This window comes from Rhincodon typus, chromosome 36 (genome assembly GCF_021869965.1).
Source record: "Rhincodon typus isolate 14 chromosome 36, sRhiTyp1.1, whole genome shotgun sequence".
Classification (NCBI taxonomy): domain Eukaryota; kingdom Metazoa; phylum Chordata; class Chondrichthyes; order Orectolobiformes; family Rhincodontidae; genus Rhincodon; species Rhincodon typus.
In genome coordinates this window covers 2,053,935-2,073,900 of record NC_063367.1, presented here as the reverse complement: position 1 = coordinate 2,073,900, position 19,966 = coordinate 2,053,935, and the positions used below count along the sequence as shown (strand labels likewise).

The window sequence follows — 19,966 nt, the reverse complement described above, 5'->3', positions numbered from 1 at the left end:
TTGTTCCTGTGTTGTATGACTCTCTCACTCTGTAAAGAATTGGGAAATTCAGCACCACACATCATTTCCACACTCTATCCAGTCAAAGGAAAAGGCTGAGGCAGCGAGAATGGCCTTTCAGGGAAAACCAGTAACATCTACATTTGTTGCACCATAGGTCAGCACTACTACATCTGAGAGGAGGAGAAAGTGTGGGAATGTAATACATATAGGGGATTTAATTGTAAGGGGAATAGATAGGCATTTCTGTGGCTGCAAATGAAACTCCAGGATGGTGTTCGGGTCAAAGATGTTTCAAAGAGGCTACAGGACATTCTGGAAGGGAAGGAGTAGCAGACAGTGGTCGTATTATACAACAGAACCAATGACATAAGTAAGAGAAAGGGATGAGGTCCATAAAGCAGAATACAGGGAGTTAGGCAGTAAGTTGAAAAGTAGGACCTCAAAGGTAGTGTTCTCAGGATTATTATCAGTGTCACATGCTAGCCAAAGTAGAAATAACAGGTTATATCAGTTGAATACTTGGCTGGAAAAATGGTGTAAGGGTCCCTTGGACGTTGGGACCAGTTCTGGGGGAGGTGGAATCAAGACAAACTGGACAGGTTGTAGCTGGGCAGGGCCAGGACTGATGTCCTCGGCCAAGTATTTGCTAGTGTGGTTGATACAGGTTTAAACTAGAATAGGATGGGGGTGGGAATCTAAGATAGCAGTAAAAGAAAAAAAATCATTAAATGCAGAAATGGTAGACAATCAAATGTGAGAGATAAATAGCGTCACAGTACAACGTAAAGTTAGGATGAATAAAATAACAAAATGTCAAGCCTGAAGGCTTTGTATCTTAATGCACAAAGCATTCAGCAAGTTGACAGCACAACTGACAGCACAAATCAATGTAAATGAATATGAACCTACAGCCATTACGGAGACATGGTTACAAGGAGATCAGAACTGGGAACTTAACATTCAGGTATATTTGACATTTTAGAAAGTGAGGAGGGAAGAATAAGTGGTGGGGTAGCGCTGTTAATAAGAGATAAAATGAGGACAGTTGTGAGAAATTATCTAGATTTGGATAATGTAGTGTCCTTTTGGATGGAGGGGAAAAACGGCAAGGGAAAGAAAACATTGGTACAGTTATATAGAGACCTCCAAACAATAGGCACACTGTAGGAAAGGGTATAAATTAACAAACAAAAGGAGTATGTAAAGCTAATAGAGCAACAACTATGGGTGGTTTCAATCTTTATATTGATCAGGTCAGTCAAGTTGAAAGGGTAGCTACTTCAATGAATTCATTGGGATGGGCATGAGGGATGAGGTTTGAGAGGGATGGTTTCCTAGAGTAATATGTCATGGAGCCAACCAGGAAGCAGGCTATCCAGGATTTGGTAATGGGTAACAAGGCAGGTTTAATAAATAACCTCAGGGTAGAAGATCCCTGAGGAAATAGTGATCACAACATGATAGAATTTAATATTCAATTTGAATGTGAGAAACTAGAGTTTGGAAATGATTTCAGAAGTAGTAGGAACTGCAGATGCTGGAGAATCTGAGATAACAGGGTGTAGAGCTGGATGAACACTGCAGGCCAAGCAGCATCAGAGGAGCAGGAAGGCTGACATTTCGGGCCTAGACCCCTCTTCATTTTCTGAAGAAGAGTCTAGGCCCAAAATGTCAGCCTTCCTGCTCCTCTGATGCTGCTTGGCCTGCTGTGTTCATCCAGCTCTACACCTTGTTATCTTAGAGTTTGGAAATAACTGTTTAACTTAAATAAAGGGAATTACAATGAAATGAGGATAGTTAGCTAAAGCTGACTGGGCAGATAGATTAGCAGATTAGTAGGTTAGCAGTGGCAGACATTTAAAGAGGTAATTCATGCCTCTCAGAAAAAAATACATACCAATAGGGAAGAAAGATTCTTAGAGAGGGATAAACCAAGCATAGCTAACCAAGGAAGTTAAGGAGAGTAATAAATTGAAAGAAAAAGTATATAAGGAGGCCAAAGTCAGTGATAGCCCTGAACACTGAAATAAATTCAGAATCCAGCAGAGGAGGACTAAAAGGATAATAAAGACAGAGGAAATTGACTGGCCCCAGTGGCCTAGTGGATAAGGCACTGGCCTCCTAAGAGAGGGATTGTGTGTTCAAGTCTTGTCTGGGGTGAATTGAGTTTTAGTGCGGTAAGTGGCACAGTGGGCAGCACTGATGACTCACGGCGCCAGGGACCTGTGTTCGATTCCACCCTTGAGAGTCTGTGTGGAGTTTGCACATTCTCCCCGTGTCTGCATGGGTTTCTGACGGGTGCTCCAGTCAGAGGGCAACTGAGATTCATCAGAGCAGAATTCTGGGAGACATCACCACAGTCATCACAACTGTACAGAGGTCAGAGAGAACCTGGCGTCAAGGTGCGGCTATCCCTGCAGGTGCCTACTAAATTTCACAGATCACAGAATCCCCGCGGTGTGGAAATAGGCTCCCTGGCCCAACAAGTCCACACCAACCCCCAGAACATCCCACCCAGACCGATCCCGCCAGTCTACACATCCCTGAACACTATGGGCAATTTAGCATGGCCAATCCACCTAGCTTGCACATGTCTGGACTGTGGGAGGAAACCGGAGCATCCGGAGGAAACCCATGCAGACACGGGGAGAATGTGCAAGCTCCGCACAGACAGTCGCCCGAGGGTGGAGTCAAACCCTGGTTCCTGGTGCTGTGAGGCAGCAGTGCTAACCACTGAGCCACCGTACCGCCCCTAAGTAGACAACAATAACACAGTACACCCTAACACACTGGAAACAGTGAGTAGGAATAAGGGGTTTTTTTCAGGTTGGTGACCTGTAACCAATGGTGTTGCACAGGGATCAGTGCTGGGAGTGCAACAGTTTACAAGGTATATTAAATGACTTGGAGGAAGGAAGTGAATGTAACAACAGAAAAATAGGTGAAAAGGCACATTGAGAGAGGGATACACCAGTTTACAGAAATATTAATATGTTAAGTAAGTGGGCAAGAAGTTAGCAAATGGAAAATAATGTGAAAAAATGTGAAGTTATTCATTTTGAAGGGAGAACAAAAGAAAGCTGCAACACAATGGGCCTTGGAGATATTTGTCCACAAAACATAGAAAGCTAGAACACAGGTGTAGCAGTAATCTGGGAGTGAAATAACTGCCACAGAGGCTGGTATCCCATCACCAAGTCACCCTTTATTCAGTTGTGCACAGTACAATGGCTGTGGCCATCCAGCTCGGAGTCAGTTCCCTGAAATGAGGTGATTCTGAATCTCCCGTTTATTTTGGTCTGCCAGGACTTTCCTGATTGGTCCAGGTTAACAACCCTAATCAAGGATCTCATAGTCAACAAGATCCAGCTGGTTCCAATTGCTACATTCATCCCACCTCCCCCCACCGGGTCTGGGGATGTTGATGGGCCTGGTCTTTCTCTCTTAGCTTTTCTTGTGACGTTTTTGCCCCAGATCCGATGCCTCTGACTCGGACTCTGACACGGGCAGCGTGTTACTGCACTGTAGCCCGTTTCTTGAATCCGGAGCGTGTTGGGGGAGTTTCCTCCTCTTCCAACAGTAATGGTATGGAGGCTGCATCCACCTTGGACTCTGAGGTTTTCTTGACACTAGATGCAGGGGTGGGGGGCGGGTTGGGGTGTCGGGGAGAACCTATGATTTCTGGAAGGTTCACTAGGATGATCGCTGATATGGAGAGATTGTCTTATGAGCAAAGGATAAACAAGTTGGGACTCACTGGAGTACAAAGAATGAGAGGTGATCTCATTAAATCACATTGCATTCTTAAGGGGCAGAGTAAATGCTGAAAGGATATTTCTCCTCACTGGAGAGTATAGGAATAGAGGGCATAGTCTCAGAATAAAAGGCACCAATTTTATACTCAGACAAGGAGGAATTTCTTCTCTCAGAGGGTTGTGAGTTTTTGGAACTCCTTGCTACAGACCACTATGGGGGGAGAATCTTTGTCATCATCATAGAATCCCTACAGTGTGGAAATGGGCCCTTTAGCCCAACAAGTCCACACTGACCCTCAGAGCATCCCAACCAGAACCCATCTCCCTATACTTCCCTAATCTACTCATCCCAGAACACTATGGGCAATTTAACATGACCAGTCCACCTAGCCTGCACATCTTTGGACTGTGGGAGGAAACCGGAGCACCCGGAGGAAACCCACGCAGACACGGGGAGAATGTGCAAACTCCACACAGACAGTTGCCCAAGGGTGGAATCAAACCCAGGTCCCTGGCGTTGTGAGGCAGCAGTGCTAAACACTGAGCCACCGTGCTGCCCCTTTGTGGATAATTAAGGCTGAGATGGATAGATTCTTGATCAGTGGGGGGGATCAAGGATTACGGGGAAAGGGCAGAAAAGTGGACATGACAAATGTTGAATCAACCATAATCCTATTGAATGGCAGAGAAAGCCTGATGGGCCAAATGGCCTACTCCTCTTCCTATTTCTTATGATCTAACATTATCATAGAAATCATAAAGAAATCAGACAAATCCAGCATTGAGTTAGAGTCATAGAGTAATACAGTATGAAAACAAGCCCTACCGCCCAAACAGGTCCGTACTAACCATGGTGCCCTGTCAGCCCATTCCAACTGCTTGCATTTTGTCCATGTCGCTCTAAACCCTTCTCATCCATATACCTATTCAAATCTTTTTTAATGTTGCTATTATACCTGCCTCAACAACTTTCTCTGGCAGCCCATTCCATATATACACCACTCTCTGCGTGAAGAAGTTGCCCCTCAGGTCCTTCTTAAATCTTTCCCCTCTCACCTTAAACCTATACCCTCTAGTTTTCAGTTCCCCATCCCTGGTAAAAAGATTGTATGCATTCATCCTATCTATGCCCCTCATGATTTAATACACCTCACTAAAGTCACCCTTCATTCTCCTACGTTCCAAGGAATAAAATCCTATCCTGGCCAACCTCTCCCTATAACTCAGGCCTACTAGTCCTGGCAACATTCTCGTGAATCATCTTTGCACACTTTCCAGTTTAACTATGTCTTTCCTAAAACAGGGTGGCCAAAACTGTACACAATACTCTAAGTGTGGCCTCACCAACGGCTTATACAATTGTAACATAACATCCCAATTCCTATACTCAATGCGTCAATCAATGAAGACCAGCGTGCCAAATGCCTTCTTCACCACCCTGTCCACTCTGTGATACTATTTTCCACAAACTATGTACTTGTACTCCTAGATCCCTCTGTTCCACAACACTCCTCAGGACCTTACCATTTGCTGTATAAGTCCTACCTTGATTTGACTTTCCAAAGTGCAACATCTCACACTTATCTGTATTGATTTGCATTTGCAAATCCTCAGTCCATTTCCCCATCTGATCAAGATCCCTCTGTAATTTTTGATAACCTTCTTCGCTATCAACAATAGCTCCTAATTTTATATCATCTGCAAACTTATTAATCATGCCTTGTACATTCACATCGAGATCATTTATGTAAATAACAAATCACAAAGGTCCCAGCACCGATCCCTGTGTACACCACTAGTCACAGGCCTCCAGTCCAAGAAACAACTTTCAACGATCACCTTCTGCTCCTTACATTGAGACAATTTTGAATCCAAATAGCGCTCCATTGATCCTATGGGATCTAACCTTCATGACCAGCCTGCTGTGCAGGACCTTGTCAAAGGCCTTACTAAAGTCCATATAGACAACACCCATTGCCCTACCCTCATCTCTCCTCTTGGTTACCTCTTTGAAAAACTCTGAAAAATTTACCAGACATGACTTCCTGCGCACGTATCCATGCTGACTATCCCTAATCAGACCTTGACTATCCAAATGTCGGTTGATCCTGTCCCTCAGTATCTGCTCCAATAACTTGCCTACCACTGATGTCGGTCTCACTGGCCTGTAGCTCCCTGGCTTGTCTTTGCTAACTTTCTTAAACAATGGTACAACGTTAGCCACCCTCCAGTCTTCTGGAACCTCACCAGTGGCTAAAGATGAAGCAAAAATCTCTGCAAAAAAGGGCCTGTACAATTTCTTCCCTCGTCTACCACAATGTCCAAGGATGGACTTAATCAGCCCCAGAGAATTTATCCACCTCAGTGTGCATTAAAACTGCACTACACTTCCTTTCTGATCATGTGTCTGCAATCCAAAGCATCCCCACTTGTTTCCCTTATTTCCTTAGCATCCATGATTCTCTCCTCAGTAAACACTGACGACAAATATTCATTAAAAATCTCCCCCACCTCCTGTAGCTCCACACATAGACAGCCATGCTGATTTTTAAGGGGACCTATTCTCTCCCTAGCCACCCTTTTACTCTTAGTATAGCTATAGAACCTCTTGGGATTATCTTAAACAATATCTGCCTGATCCATCTCGTACCCTCTTTTTGCTCTTTAGATTTATCTCTTAAGAGTGCTCGTACACTTTTTATAGTCATCTAGGAATTCACTTGAGCCCGATAGCTTAAACCCAATGTGTGCATTCTTCTTTTTCCTGACCAGGGCCTCAATATCCCTCGTCAGCCAGGGATTCCTAAACCTGCCAGCTTTTCCCTTCATCCTAACAATGACTTACTGTCCCTGGACTCTTGATACCACAGTTTTAAAAGCCTCTCATTTGCCAGTCATTCCTTTTCCTTCAAACAGACGCACCCAATTGACCTCTGCTACAGCCTGTCTAATGGCCCCAAAATTGGCCCTGCTCCAGTTTAGCACCTTAACTTGTGGACCTGTCCTATCTTTTTCAATAACTAAGAGAGTTATCGTCACTGGACTCCGACTGACACTTCACTCACTTGCCTGACCTCATTTCCTAAGAAGAGGTCCACTGTTACATCTCCCTAGTAGGGCCTCTACATATTGATTTAGGAAACTTTCTTGGACACATTTGACAAATTCCATCCCATCCGGGCCTTTCACACCCTGGGTAGCCCAGTCAATGCAGGGGAAGTTAAAATCTCCAACCAATACTGCTCTATTATTCATACAGGTATCTGCAATCTCTCCACACATCTGCTCCTCTAGTACCCGCTGGCTATTTGGGGGTCTATGATACAGTCCCAACTGAGTGACCATCCCCTTCTTGTTTCTAAGATCTAACCGTATGGCCTCATTTGATGACCCCTTAAGAATATCCTCTCTAAGCACTGTTGTAATGTCCTTCCTTATCAAAAGGGCAGCTCCCGCTCCTCGCTTACTTGTACTTCTGTCCCGCCTGTAGCTTCTGTATCCTGGAACACTGAGCTGCCAGTCCTGCCCTTCTGTCAGTCATGTTTCTGTTATGACTATAATATCCCAGTCCTCAGAGCCAATCCATGCTCTGAGCTCATCTGCCTTTCCAGTCAGGCGTCATACTTTGACATAAATGCACTTTAAACCAGAAGCCTTTTCTCTCCTTTTACTGTGCCCCTGGCTATCCTGAAAAGTAAACTTACTCTCGATGGCTAATGTATTTTCCCCCGATTTCTTGATGGCCCCTCTCTTATTCAGAGTCCCACCCCCCTCCACACCCACCACTAAACTGGTTTAAACCCTCCCAGGTAACATTCCCCGTGAGGATACCGGAATCCCTCCGGTTCAAGTGCAACCCGTCCCTCTTGTACAAGTTCCCTCTACCCTGGTCATCTCAATTGTATGCAGAAATTGTGAACAATCAGCTATATTGTTATAATCACAGATATTTATGTACAGCTATTCCTGTACTGGAACCCTGGAAGAGATCCCAATGATCCAAGAACTGAAAACTCTGCCCCCTACACCAGCTCCTCAGCCATGCATTCATCTGCTCTATCTTTCTATTTCTATTCTCGCTGGTGCGTGGCATTGGGAGCAATCCGGAGATCACTACCCTTGAGATGCTGCTTTTTAACTTCTTACCTAACTCCTTAGACTCATTTCACAGGACCCCATCTCTTTGCCTACTTATATCATTTGTACCGATATGCACAAGGACCTCTGGCTGTTCACCCTCCCCCTTGAGAATGTTCTGCAACCGCTCAGAGACATCCTTGACCATGACACCCAGGAGGCAACACACCATCCTGGTGTCTCTTCTGCAGCGACAGAATCTCCTGTCTGTCCCCCTCACAACTGAGCCTCCTATCAGTCTTGCTCTGTCTGACTGTACCCTTTCCCTCTGAGCCTCAGAGCCAGTCACAGTGCCACTGACCTGACTGTGCTGCTGCTGCTAGCCCCTGAAAGGTAACACTCCCCATCAACAGTATCCAAAGCGGAATACCTGTTATTGAGGGGAATGGCTACAGGGGAACCCTGTACTATCTGCCTTGCCACCCTTACCTCTTCTGGTGGTCACCCAGCTCCCTGCAGCCTGCACTTTAGGAGTGACCACTTCACTACAGCTCTTATCAATTATGTTCTCTGCACCCCGGATGATCCTGATTGCATTCAGCTCCCTAAAGCGGTCTGTCAGGAGATGTACGAGGCAATCCTAGAGTAAAGGAACATACTGATTGAAACCATAGAAAGTCATTCAGTCTGATGCGACTGATGTCACACTGCATTCAAACTGCTCTTCAAACAGCTTAAAAATGACTGAAGCCGGAAATATTATGCACAGAAAACCAAATTTCAATTTAAACTGCAAAGTCATTTCCAGAGCAGAGTTACCAGTCAGAATTCAAAGCTATCAACACGAGTTAGCAGCATGGCAACTTGGGACACCTGAGAAGTGGTCATCTCAATTGTATGCAGAAATTGTGAACAATCAGCTATATTGGTATAATCACAGATATTTATGTACAGCTATTCCTTTACTGTAGACAGCTGATAAGCGGTAACACCAACTACGCAGAGTACACAATAACCATCAGTTCCAGAGGTCCATCATTCCCCAACAATGAAAAGGGATCAATAGCACTCACCACAGGAATGACATTTGTCTATGAAGGAAGTTCAGGCAGAAATACATTGATGCTGGCTGAACAACCAACAACATGAGAAATCCTGCATGATTTAAAACACAGTGTGCAATGTGCATCTGCAGAGACAGATGAAAGCAGCAAAGGTAAGATTAACAGTTTTCTTCATGAATGATCATTTTCTTTATGGACCATTTATAGTAACTTATAATGATGAATGATAGTGCATACTTTGTTTTATTTATGAAAAGAGAGATGTTTGGAGATATGTGTTCATATATTGCACAACCCGACTTGCCACTGAGAGCGCTTATGTAGTCATTTCACTCACCATGTGAAATAGTCAGCACACACCTAAAGGATTTGTTTCTGTTAATCAGAGATTAGCTCTACATTCAAGGAATGAAAGCTCTTTACGTTAGTGAATGGAACTGTGCAGTCAATGTCCCTTGCAGCCTGTGGGGATCCAACAAGGGCAGGGAGTCCCGAGCTCTCGGGATTTCACAAATTCATTTGTACGTCACCTCTGTAAATGATTTGTGAGTGGACAGTGGTGATGTTCACGCATGTCTGCAGTGGGGCCCTCAGTGGAACTCAATGCCATCATTGGATTGCTTCCCAATGCTTGGGCTGCATGTCATCATGGAGAAGCTGATATATGTGAAGAATTAACCCCATGATGTCCTCAGCTAGACTCCAATATTCACAGATTTCTGCAGCTCCTGATGCCAGTGCTGACTATACCATTGACCCCTGGTTGTCAACATTCTGAGCAACTGGACTTTCTGCTGCCTGGTACTGTTACAATTCTAGCTGCTGTTGTCCCTGGCCCAATGGCCTCCCTCTACCACAGCTGCACCTGATTGAGCAGAAGTGCTGAGCTGGACTTGATCGATCCTTATGTCTGCCTCTGCTGATCTGGGAACACACTGTAGCTTACCATCTGGGCAATTTATTCTTTGAGGGCCTCCTTTCTGTTGCTGACCATTTCTGCCAACTGGGCACACCATATATTCAGGACCGAGCACACCCTGGCCTCTATCCACCCCACTGTGATCAACACCACCCAGATTGCTCTGTGCTGATGTGCAAGCATGCTGGTAATTGAATCCATGATATTTAAGGGGAAGCTGGATAAACACATGAGGAAGAAGGGTTCTCATGGTGAATTTAGATGAGGAGAGATTAAAAGAGGCTTAAGTGGAGCATAACTGCTAGCAGGAGCTTGTTGAGCCAAGGCTTGTTCCTGTGGTTTGTATACTTTATATTTATTTATTTAGGAGATGTGGCCATTATTGGCTAGAACAAGGATGCTTGGCTATCTTTAATGGCCCTTGAGAAAGTGGCGGTGAGCTGCAGTCTATGTTCATGTCTGTTTTATACTCTATGATAGAAATATAGAAAATGGGAGTGGGAGTAGGCCATTCAGCCCTTTGAGCCTGCTCCATTATTCAATATGATCATAGTTGATCATCCAACTCAATACCTTGTTCCCAATTTCTTCCCAGACCCTTTACCTTAACCTTACAACCTTTAAAAAAATATTTGGATGAATGCTTTAAATATCATAACATTCAAGAATATGGGACAAGTGCAGGAAATTGAGATTAGCTCACCTTTAGTGTAAGTTATGTCAGTGCAGACTCAATGGGCTGAAGGGCCTTTTATGTGCTGTATGAATCTTTGAACCCTTTATTTCTAAGAACTGGATCTAACTCCTTCTTGAAAACATTCAATGTTTTGGCCTCAACCACTTTCATCAGCAGACAATCCCACAGGCTCACCACTCTCTGGGTGAAGAAATTTCTCTTCAGCTCAGTCCTAAATGGCCTACCCCATTTCCTTAGTTTGTGTCCCCTGGTTCTGGACTTGCTGGTCATCAGGAACATCTTCTTGCATCTACCCAGTCCTGTCGTGTTAGAATTGTATAGTTTTCTGTGGGACTCCCCCTAATTCTTCTAAAGTCAAATGAATGTAGTTGTAACTGATCCTTCTTATGTCAGTACTACCATTCCAGGAATCAGCCTGATAAACCTTGGCACCTAGGAAATCATTGCAAAGCAGCAGCTCTAAGTCTAAGGCATAATCATCACTGTTGCCTAAACTTGAAAAGCCCAAATCCATGTCTTCATGTGCCATTAGTATGAAATAACTTTGATGTTTGCACAAGCAACAGAGGCTGAGGGGTGACTTTATAGAAGCTTATAAAAGCATGAGGGACACGGATAGGGTGAACAGTCAAGGTCTTTTCTCCAGGATAGGGGAATTCAAAACCAGAGGGCACAGGCTTAAGGTGAGAGGGGAAAGATTTAAAAGGGACCTAAGTGGCAACTTTTTTACACAGAGGATGGTATGTGTGTGGAATGAACTGCCAGAGGAATTGGTGGAGGCTGCTACAATTACAACATTTAAAAGGCATCTGAATGGGGACATGAATAGGAAGGGTTTAGAGGGATATGGGCCAAATGCTGGCAAATGGGCCTAGATTAATTTAGGATATTGTGTAATGAGCATTGTGTAATGAGAGAGGATTAATTAGCAACATTGTAGTGCAAGACCCTTTGGGGAACAGTGACTATAATATGGTAGAATTCTCCATTAAGTTGGAGAGTTACACAATTAAATCTGAAACTACGGTCCTGAACTTAAAGAAGACTAACTTTGATGGTATGAGGCATGCATTGGCTAGGATAAACTGGCCAAAGACACTTAAGGGGTTGATGGTTAAAGTTCACATGGATAACGTCAACAATTGTAAATCCCTGTCTGGCATAAGGGTAAAACAAGGGAAATCAATGATAGTGTTAAAGCCAAAGAGGAGGCATATAAATTAGCCAGAAAAAGCAGCAAATCTGAGGACTGGGAGAAATTTAAATTCAGCAGAGGAAGACAAAGGGTTTAATTCAGAAGGGGAAAATAGAATATGAAAGTAAGCTTGCAGAAAATATAAAAACTGACTGCAAAAGCTTCTATAGATATGTGAAGAGAAAACTACTGATGAAGACACATGTAGGTTCCTTGCAGTTAGAATCAGGTGAATTCATAATGGACAACAAAGAGGTGGCAGACCAGTTGAACAACTACTTTAGATCTGTCTTCACTAGGGAGGACACAAATAACCTTCAGGAAATGCTAGGGACAGAGGGTCAAGCATAAAAGGGGAACTGAGAGAAATCCTTATTAGTCAGGAAATGGTATTGGGGAAGTTGATGGAATTAAAACCCAATAGGCCCCCAAGGCCTGATGCTCTGCATTCCAGAGTACTAAAGGAAGTAGCCCTAGAAATAGCGGATGCATTGGTCATCATTTTCCAGCATTCTGTAGACTCTGAAAGAGTTCCAATAGACTGGAGGGTAGCTAACGTAACACCGCTCTTTAAAATAAGGAGGGAGAGAGAAAATGGGGAATTATAGGCTGGTTAGCCTGACATCAGTGATGGGGAAAATGCTGGAGTCAATTATTAAGAACATAATAACTGAGCAATTGGAAAGCAAGTGACAGAATCAGTCAGCATGGATTCGCTAAAGGGAAATCATGTTTGACAAATATTCAGGAATTTTTTGAGGATGTGACCAGTAGAGTGGACAAGGGTGAATCAGTAGATGTTGTGTATCTGGACTTTCAAAAAGCTTTTGACAAGGTCCCACAGAAGAGGTTAGTAAGCATAATTAAAGCTCATGGTATCGGAGGTAATATATTGACAGGGATAGAGAACTGGCTGGCAGCCAGTACACAGAGAGTTGGAATAAACGGGTCCTTTTCAGAGTGGCAGGCAGTGCGCAGGGTTCAGTGCTGGGACACCGGCTGCTCACAATATATATTAACAATTTAAATAAAGTAATTTAATGCAATATCTCCAAATTTGCAGATGACACTAAGCTGGGGCACAGTGTGTGCTGTGAGGAGGATGCTAAGAGGCTGCAGGGTGAATTGGACAGACTGGCTGAGGGGACCAATGCTTGGCAAATGCAATATAATGTGGATAAATGTGAGGTTATCCACTGGTGACAAAAACAGGAAGATAGATTATTATCTGAATGGTGGCAGTTTAGGAAAAGGTGAGGTGCAACAAGACCTGCATGTCATGGTGGAACAGTTGCTGAAGGTTGACATGCAGGTGCAGCAGGTGGTGAGGAAAGCTAATGGCATGCTGGCCTTCATAAAAGGAGGACTTGAGTATAGGAGTAGGGATGTCTTGCTGCAGTTATACAGGGCCTTGGTGAGCCACACCTTGAGTATTGTGTGCAGTTTTGGTCTCCTAGTCTGAGGCAGGGCATTCTTGCTGCTGAGGAAGTCCAGCAAAGGTTCATCAGACTGATTCCTGGGATGGCAGGACTGACATATGAGGAAAGACTGGGCTTGTATTTGTTGAAATTTAGAAGAATGAGGAGGCAATCTCATAGAAACATATAAAATCTTGATGGGACTGGATGGGCTAGATGAGGGAAGAATGTTCCCAATGTTGGGAATGTCCAGAACTAGGGGCCACAGTCTAAGAATGAGGGGTAAGCCATTCAGGACTGAGATGAGGAAGAATTTCTTCACACAGACATTTGTGAACTTGTGGAATTCTCACCCACAGGAAGTTGTTGGGGCCAGTTCATTAGATATATTCAACAGACAGCTGGATGTGGCCCTTGCAGCTAAAGGGATCAAGGGGTATGGGGAAAGGGATCAAGGGGTATGGGGAAAGGGTGGGATGGGATACTGAGATTGCATGATCAGCTATGATTGTATTGAATTTGGTGCAGGCTCGAAGGGCCAAATGGCCTACTCCTGCACCTATTTTCTATGTTTCTATGATGTCTGATTGGCAAGAATTAGTTGGACTGAAGGGTCAGTTTCCATGCTTTACATCTCTATGACTCTAAATGAGGTGTGGACCTCAAAGAGTGCAATCTGGAGCCTCTGGTTCCTTGTTTCAACAGAATTACCACTGAGCACCATTAACGCATGCAAGAAATCAGCAAAACCCAACTCAGGTATGGCATTAATAACCATTTTTGAATCCTGGATCATAAAATGAGCAATAAGGAGAATAATACTTTATACTAAATGAGAAAAGGGTGCTGATTAGTTGGAAAGTCAACACCGCTTAGTTGAGGCATTGTCATGGAGATTGCTCCATGTTACTGTTGTGCCCATGCTTTTGTTTAATTTGAGAAGATGTATTGCCTGGACATGTTCCTTTTGCCTGCGGAAGGCAGGAACTGCATGTTAATATATGTAGCTTCTAGCAAGTGCAAATTTATCACATTTGTTTAACTAATAATCTTGAATTGGTTGTTTAAGTGTCGGGACTTTAAGTGTTAAAGTAGGGCAGTGAGTTCATGGGCATGCTACGGCTCTTACTTTCTGGTTCAGCTCAGGATGCAGGTCGACACCAGGTCTCTCTTCCTCTTCAAAGCTTCAAGGACCTTTCACTCCCGATTATAAGCCAAGTAACGACAAACTTCTCATAAGCCTTGGTCACCAAGAGCTGTTGTTTATTAACTCTTTCCAAGCCAGAAACCACAGCATGATCAATACATAGAGGCATAGAGATATACAGCACGGAAACACACCATTTGGTCCAACTCGTCCATGCAGACCAGATATCCTAAATTTATCTAGGCCCATTTGTCAACATTTAGCTCATATCCCTCAAAACCCTTAATAAAAACGAAAAGAACTGCAGATGCTGTAAACCAGGAACAAAAACAGAAGTTGCTGGAAAAGCTCAGCTCGTCTGGCAGCATCAGTGAAGAAAAAATTAGAGTTGACATTTTGGGTCCAGTGACCCTTCCTCAAGTCTGAAATGTTAACTCTGTTTTTTTCTTCACAGATGCTGCCAGACCTGCTGAGCTGTTACAGCAAATTATGTTTTTGTCACTCTAAATCCTTCCTTTTCATGTAGCCATCCAGATGCTTTTTAAATGTTGTAATCACCTCCTTTGGCAGCTCATTCCATGCACACACCACCCTGTATGTATATCAGTTGCCCTTTATGTCCTTTTTAAATCTTGCCCCTCTCACCTTAAACCTATGCCCCCTAGTTTTGGGCTCCCCTACCCTGGGGAAAAGACCGTGGCTGTTCACCCTATCTATGCCCCTCATGATTTTATAAACCTCTGCTGTCACCCCTCAGCCTCCAAAGCTCCAGGGAAAATAGCCCCAGCCTATTCGGCCTCTCCCTATAGTTTAAAACCTTCACCTCTGGCAACATCCTTGTAAATCTTTTCTAAAGGCTTTTCAAGTTTAACAATATCTTTCCTATAGCAGGGAGACCAGAATTGAATGCAGTATTCCAAAACTGCCTAACCAATGTCCTGTACAGCCACAACTTGACATCCCAACTCCTACACTCAATGCACTGACCAATAAAGATAAGTATTGACATTTGTGAGGACAGCATGAAACACGCAGATATGCTCGAACTGGTTGATGTTCGGAAGGAGGATGTGCTAGAAATTTTGAAAAACATGAGGATAGATAAGTCCCCTGGGCCAGACGGGATATACCCTAGGTTACTACGGGAAGCGAGGGAAGAGATTGCTGCCCCTTTGGCAATGATCTTTGCGTCCTCACTGTCCACTGGAGTAGTACCAGAAGATTGGAGGGTAGCAAATGTCACTCCCTTGTTCAAGAAAGGGAATAGGGATAATCCTAGAAATTACAGACCAGTCAGTCTTACTTCTATGGTGTGCAAATTATTGGAGAGGATTCTGAGGGATAGTATTTATGTTTATTTGGAAAAGCACAGTTAGATTAGAAATAGTCAGCATGGCTTTGTGAGGGGCAGGTCATGCCTCAAAAGCCTTACTGAATTCTTTGAGGATGTGACAAAACACATCGATAAAGGTAGAGCAGTGGATGTGGTGTATATGGATTTTAGCAAGGCATTTGATAAGTTTCCACATGGTAGGCTCATTCAGAAAGTAAGGAGGCATGGGATTCAGGGAAATTTGGCTGTCTGGATACAAAACTGGCTGTCCAATAGAAGACAGAGGGTGGTAGTAGATGGAAAGTATTCAGCCTGGAGCTCGGTGACCAGTGGTGTTCCACAGGGATCTGTTCTGGGACCTCTGCTCGTTGTGATCTTTATAAATGACTTGGATGAGGAAGTGGAAGGCTGGGTTAGTAAGTTTGCAGATGACACGAAGGTTGATGGAGTTGTGGACAGTGTGGAAGGCTGTTGTAGCTTGCAACGGGACATTGACAGAATGCAGAGATGGGCAAAGAAGTGGCAGATGGAATTCAACCCAGAAAAGTGTAAAGTGATTCATTTTGGAAGGTCGAATTTGAATGCAGAATACAGGGTTAATGGCAGGATTCTCGGCAGTGTGGAGGAACAGAGGGATCTTGGGGTCCACGTCCATAGATCCCTCAAAGTTGCTACCCAAGTTGATAGGGTTGTAAAGAAGACATATGGTCAGTTGGCTTTCATTGGCAGGGAAATTGAGTTTAAGAGCTGTGAGGTTATGCTGCAGCTCTATAAAATGCTGGTTAGACCACACTTGGAATATTGTGTTCAGTTCTGGTCACCTCATCATAGGAAAGATGTGGAAGCTTTAGGGAGGGTGTAGAGGAGATTTACCAGGATGCTGCGTGGACTGGAGGGCAGGTCTTATGAGGAAAGGTTGAGGGAGCTAGGGCTCTTTTCATTGGAGCGAAGGAGGATGAGAGGTGACTTGATAGAGGTTTACAAGATGATGAGAGGCATTGATAGAGTGGATAGTCAGAGACTTTTTCCCAGGGCGGAAATGACTATTACGAGGGGGCATAATTTTAAGGTGATTGGAGGAAGGTATAGGGGAGATGTCAGAGGTAGGTTCTTCACACAGAGAGTGGTGGGCGTGTGGAATGCGCTGCCAGCAGTGGTAGTGGAGTCAGATACTTTAGAGACTTTTAAACGACTCTTGGATAGGCACATGGAGGATAGTAAAATATAGGGCATGCAGGGTAGATTGGTCTTAGTAGGATAATAGGTCGGCACAACATCGTTGGCCGAAGGGCCTGTATTGTGCTGTACTGTTCTATGTTCTATGTTCTTATACCAAATGACTTCTTCACCTCCCTGTCTACCTGGGACTCCACATTTCAGGAACAATGAACCTGCACCCCAAGGTCTCTTTGTTCGGCAACACTTCCCAGGACCTTACCATTAAATGTATAAGTCCTGCCATGATTTGCTTTTCCAAAATGCAGCATCTCACATTTATCTAAATTAAACTCCATCTGCCACTCCTTGGCCCATTGGCCCACCTGATCAAGGTCCCGTTGTACTCTGAAATAAACTTCTACACCACCAATTTTGGTGTCATCTGCAAATTTACTAACCATACCTGCTATGTTCACATCAAATTTATATAAATGATGAACAGCAATGGACTCAGCACCGATTCTTGCAACACACCATTTGTCACAGGGCTCCCGTCCAAAAAGCACCCTCCACCACCACTCTATGTCTCCTACCTTCAAGCCAATTTTGTATCCAAATGGCTAGCTCTCCCTGTATTCCATATAATCTAACCTTGCTAACCAGTCTACCATGCGGAACCTTGTCAAATGCCTTGCTGAAGTCCATACAGACAACATTTACCATTCTGCCTTCATGAATCTTGTCACTTCTTCAAAAAATTTAATCAAGTTAGTGAGAGATAATTTCCCATGCACAAAGCCATGTTGACAATCCCTGATCAGTCCTTGCCTTTCCAAATACATATAAATCCTGTCCCTCAGAATCCCCTCCAACAACTTACCCACTACTGACTTCAGGCTCACCGGTCTATAGTTCCCTGGCTTTTCCTTACCACCTTTCTAAATAATGGCATAACATAATCCAATCTCCAGTCATCCAGGTCCTCATCCATTTCTATTGATGATACAAATATCTCAGCAAGGGACCTAGCAATCACTTCCCTCGCTTCCAACAAAGTTCTAGGATATACCTGATCCGGTCATGGGGATTTATCCACTTTTATAGGTTTTAAGACATCCAGCACCTCCCCCTCTATAATATTGACACTTTTCAAGATATCTCAGTTTATTTCTCCAAGTTCTGCAGCTTTCATATCCTTCTCCACAGTAAAAACTGACGTGAAATATTCATTTAATATCTTACCCATCTGCTGCGGTTCTGCATACAGAAGGCTCTATTGATCTTTAAGGGGTGCTATTCTCTCCCCAGTTACTCTTCAGTCCTTAATGGCACTTGTAAAATCTCTTTCAATTCTCCTTAACCCTATTTTCCAGTGCTATCTCATGTCCCCTTTTTACCCTCCTGATTTCCCCCTTGAGTAAAGTTCTACTGCCATTATACTCCTCTAGGGATTCACTCGATCCCAGCTGTTTATACCTGACATATACTTTCTTCTTTTTCTTGACCAGAACCTCAATTTCTCTCGTCACCCAGTATGCCCTACACCTACCGGCCTTGCCCTTCACATACTCGTTTTCTCATTTTAAAAAGCCTCCCACTTTTCAGCCATCCTTTTATCTGCGATTAGGTGCTCCAATCAACTTTTGAAAATTCTTGCCTAATACTGTCAAAATTGACCTTCCTCCAGTTTGGAACTTTAAATTTTAAATCAGGTCTATTCTTTTCGATAACTATTTTAAAACTGGAATTGTGATCACTGGCCCCAAAGCGCTCCCCCACCAATACCTCAGTCACTTGCCCTGCCTTATTTCTCAAGGGAAAGTCAGGTTTTGCTTCTTCTCTGGTAGATACATCCACATACTAAATAAGAAAATTTTCTTTTACATACTTAACAAATTCCTTTCCATCCAAGCCCTTAACACTATGGCAATCCCAGTCTTATGTTTGGAAAGTTAAAATCTCCCACTATTACAACCCTATTATTCTTACAGATAACTAAGATCTCCTTACAAATCTGCTTCTTAATTTCCCACTTAATTTTTTATTCATGTGTGGGATGTGGGCATTGCTGGCCAGCATTTCTTGCCCATCCCTACATGCCCTTGAGAAGGTGATGGTGAGCTGCCTTCTTGAACCGCTGCAATCCATCTGCTGTGGGTTGACCCACATTGCCATTAGGGAGGAGATTCCAGGATTCTGACCCAGCGACAGTGAAGGAATGGCTATATATTTCCAAGTCAGGATGGTGAGTGGCTTGGAGAGGAATTTTAAGATGGTGGTGTTCCCATATATCTGCTGCCCTTCTAGATGGAAGTGGTCGTAGGTTTGCAATGCGTTGTCTGTGGATCTTTGGTGAATTTCTGCAGTGCATCTTGCAGATAGTACACACTTCTGCAACTGAGCGTTGGTGGTGGAGGGAGTGAATGTTTGTGGGTGTAGTGCCAATCAAGCGGGAGCTGCTTTGTCCTGAATGGTGTCAAGCTTCGTGAGTGTTGTTGGGGCTGCACCCATCCAAGCAAGTGGGGAGTGTTCCATCACACTCCCAACTTGTGCCTTGAACAGGCTTTGGGGGTGAACAGATGTGTAACTCACCGCAGTATTCCTAACCTCTGACCTGCTCTTGTAGCCATGTGTTTATGTGGTGAGACAACAAGGTGCAGGGCTGGATGAACACAGCAGGCCAAGCAGCATCATAGGAGCAGAGAGGCTGACGTTTCGGGCCTAGACCCTTCATCAGAAAAGGGGGAGGGGAAGGGGGTTTTGAAATAAATAGGGAGGGAGTGGGAGGTGGATAGAAGAGGGATAGAGGAGAGGATAGGTGGGGAGGAAACAAACAGGTCGAAGAGGCGGGGATGGAGCCAGTAAAGGTGAGTGTATGTAGGGAGTTAGGAAGGGGATAGGTCAGTCCAGGGAGGACGGACAGGTCAAGGGGGCGGGATGAGGTTGGTCGGTAGGAGATGGAGGTGCGGCTTGAGGTGGGAGGAGGGGATAGGTGGGAGGAAGAACAGGTTAGGGAGGCAGGGACGGGCTGGACTGGTTTTGGGATGTGGTGGGGGGAGGGGAGATTTTGAAACTTGTGAAATCCACATTGATACCATTGGGCTGCAGGGTTCCCAAGCGGAATATGAGTTGCTGTTCCTGCAACCTTCGGGTGGCATCGTTGTGGCACTGCAGGAGGCCCAGGATGGACATGTCGTCTG

General features: G+C 44.2%; 1 protein-coding gene across 3 annotated transcripts in view; it reads left to right on the top strand.

Moving 5' to 3' along the window:
• Window positions 1–19,966, top strand: part of LOC109925458 (hydroxylysine kinase-like) — a 75,484-nt gene that overhangs the window by 40,605 nt on the left and 14,913 nt on the right. For all 3 annotated transcript variants that reach the window (XM_048617275.1, XM_048617273.1, XM_048617274.1), the window contains exon 3: window positions 8,807–9,051. In XM_048617275.1, coding sequence (XP_048473232.1) covers window positions 9,037–9,051 — 15 coding nt within the window. In that variant the 5' untranslated portion in view covers window positions 8,807–9,036. The remainder of the gene's footprint in view (window positions 1–8,806; window positions 9,052–19,966) is intronic.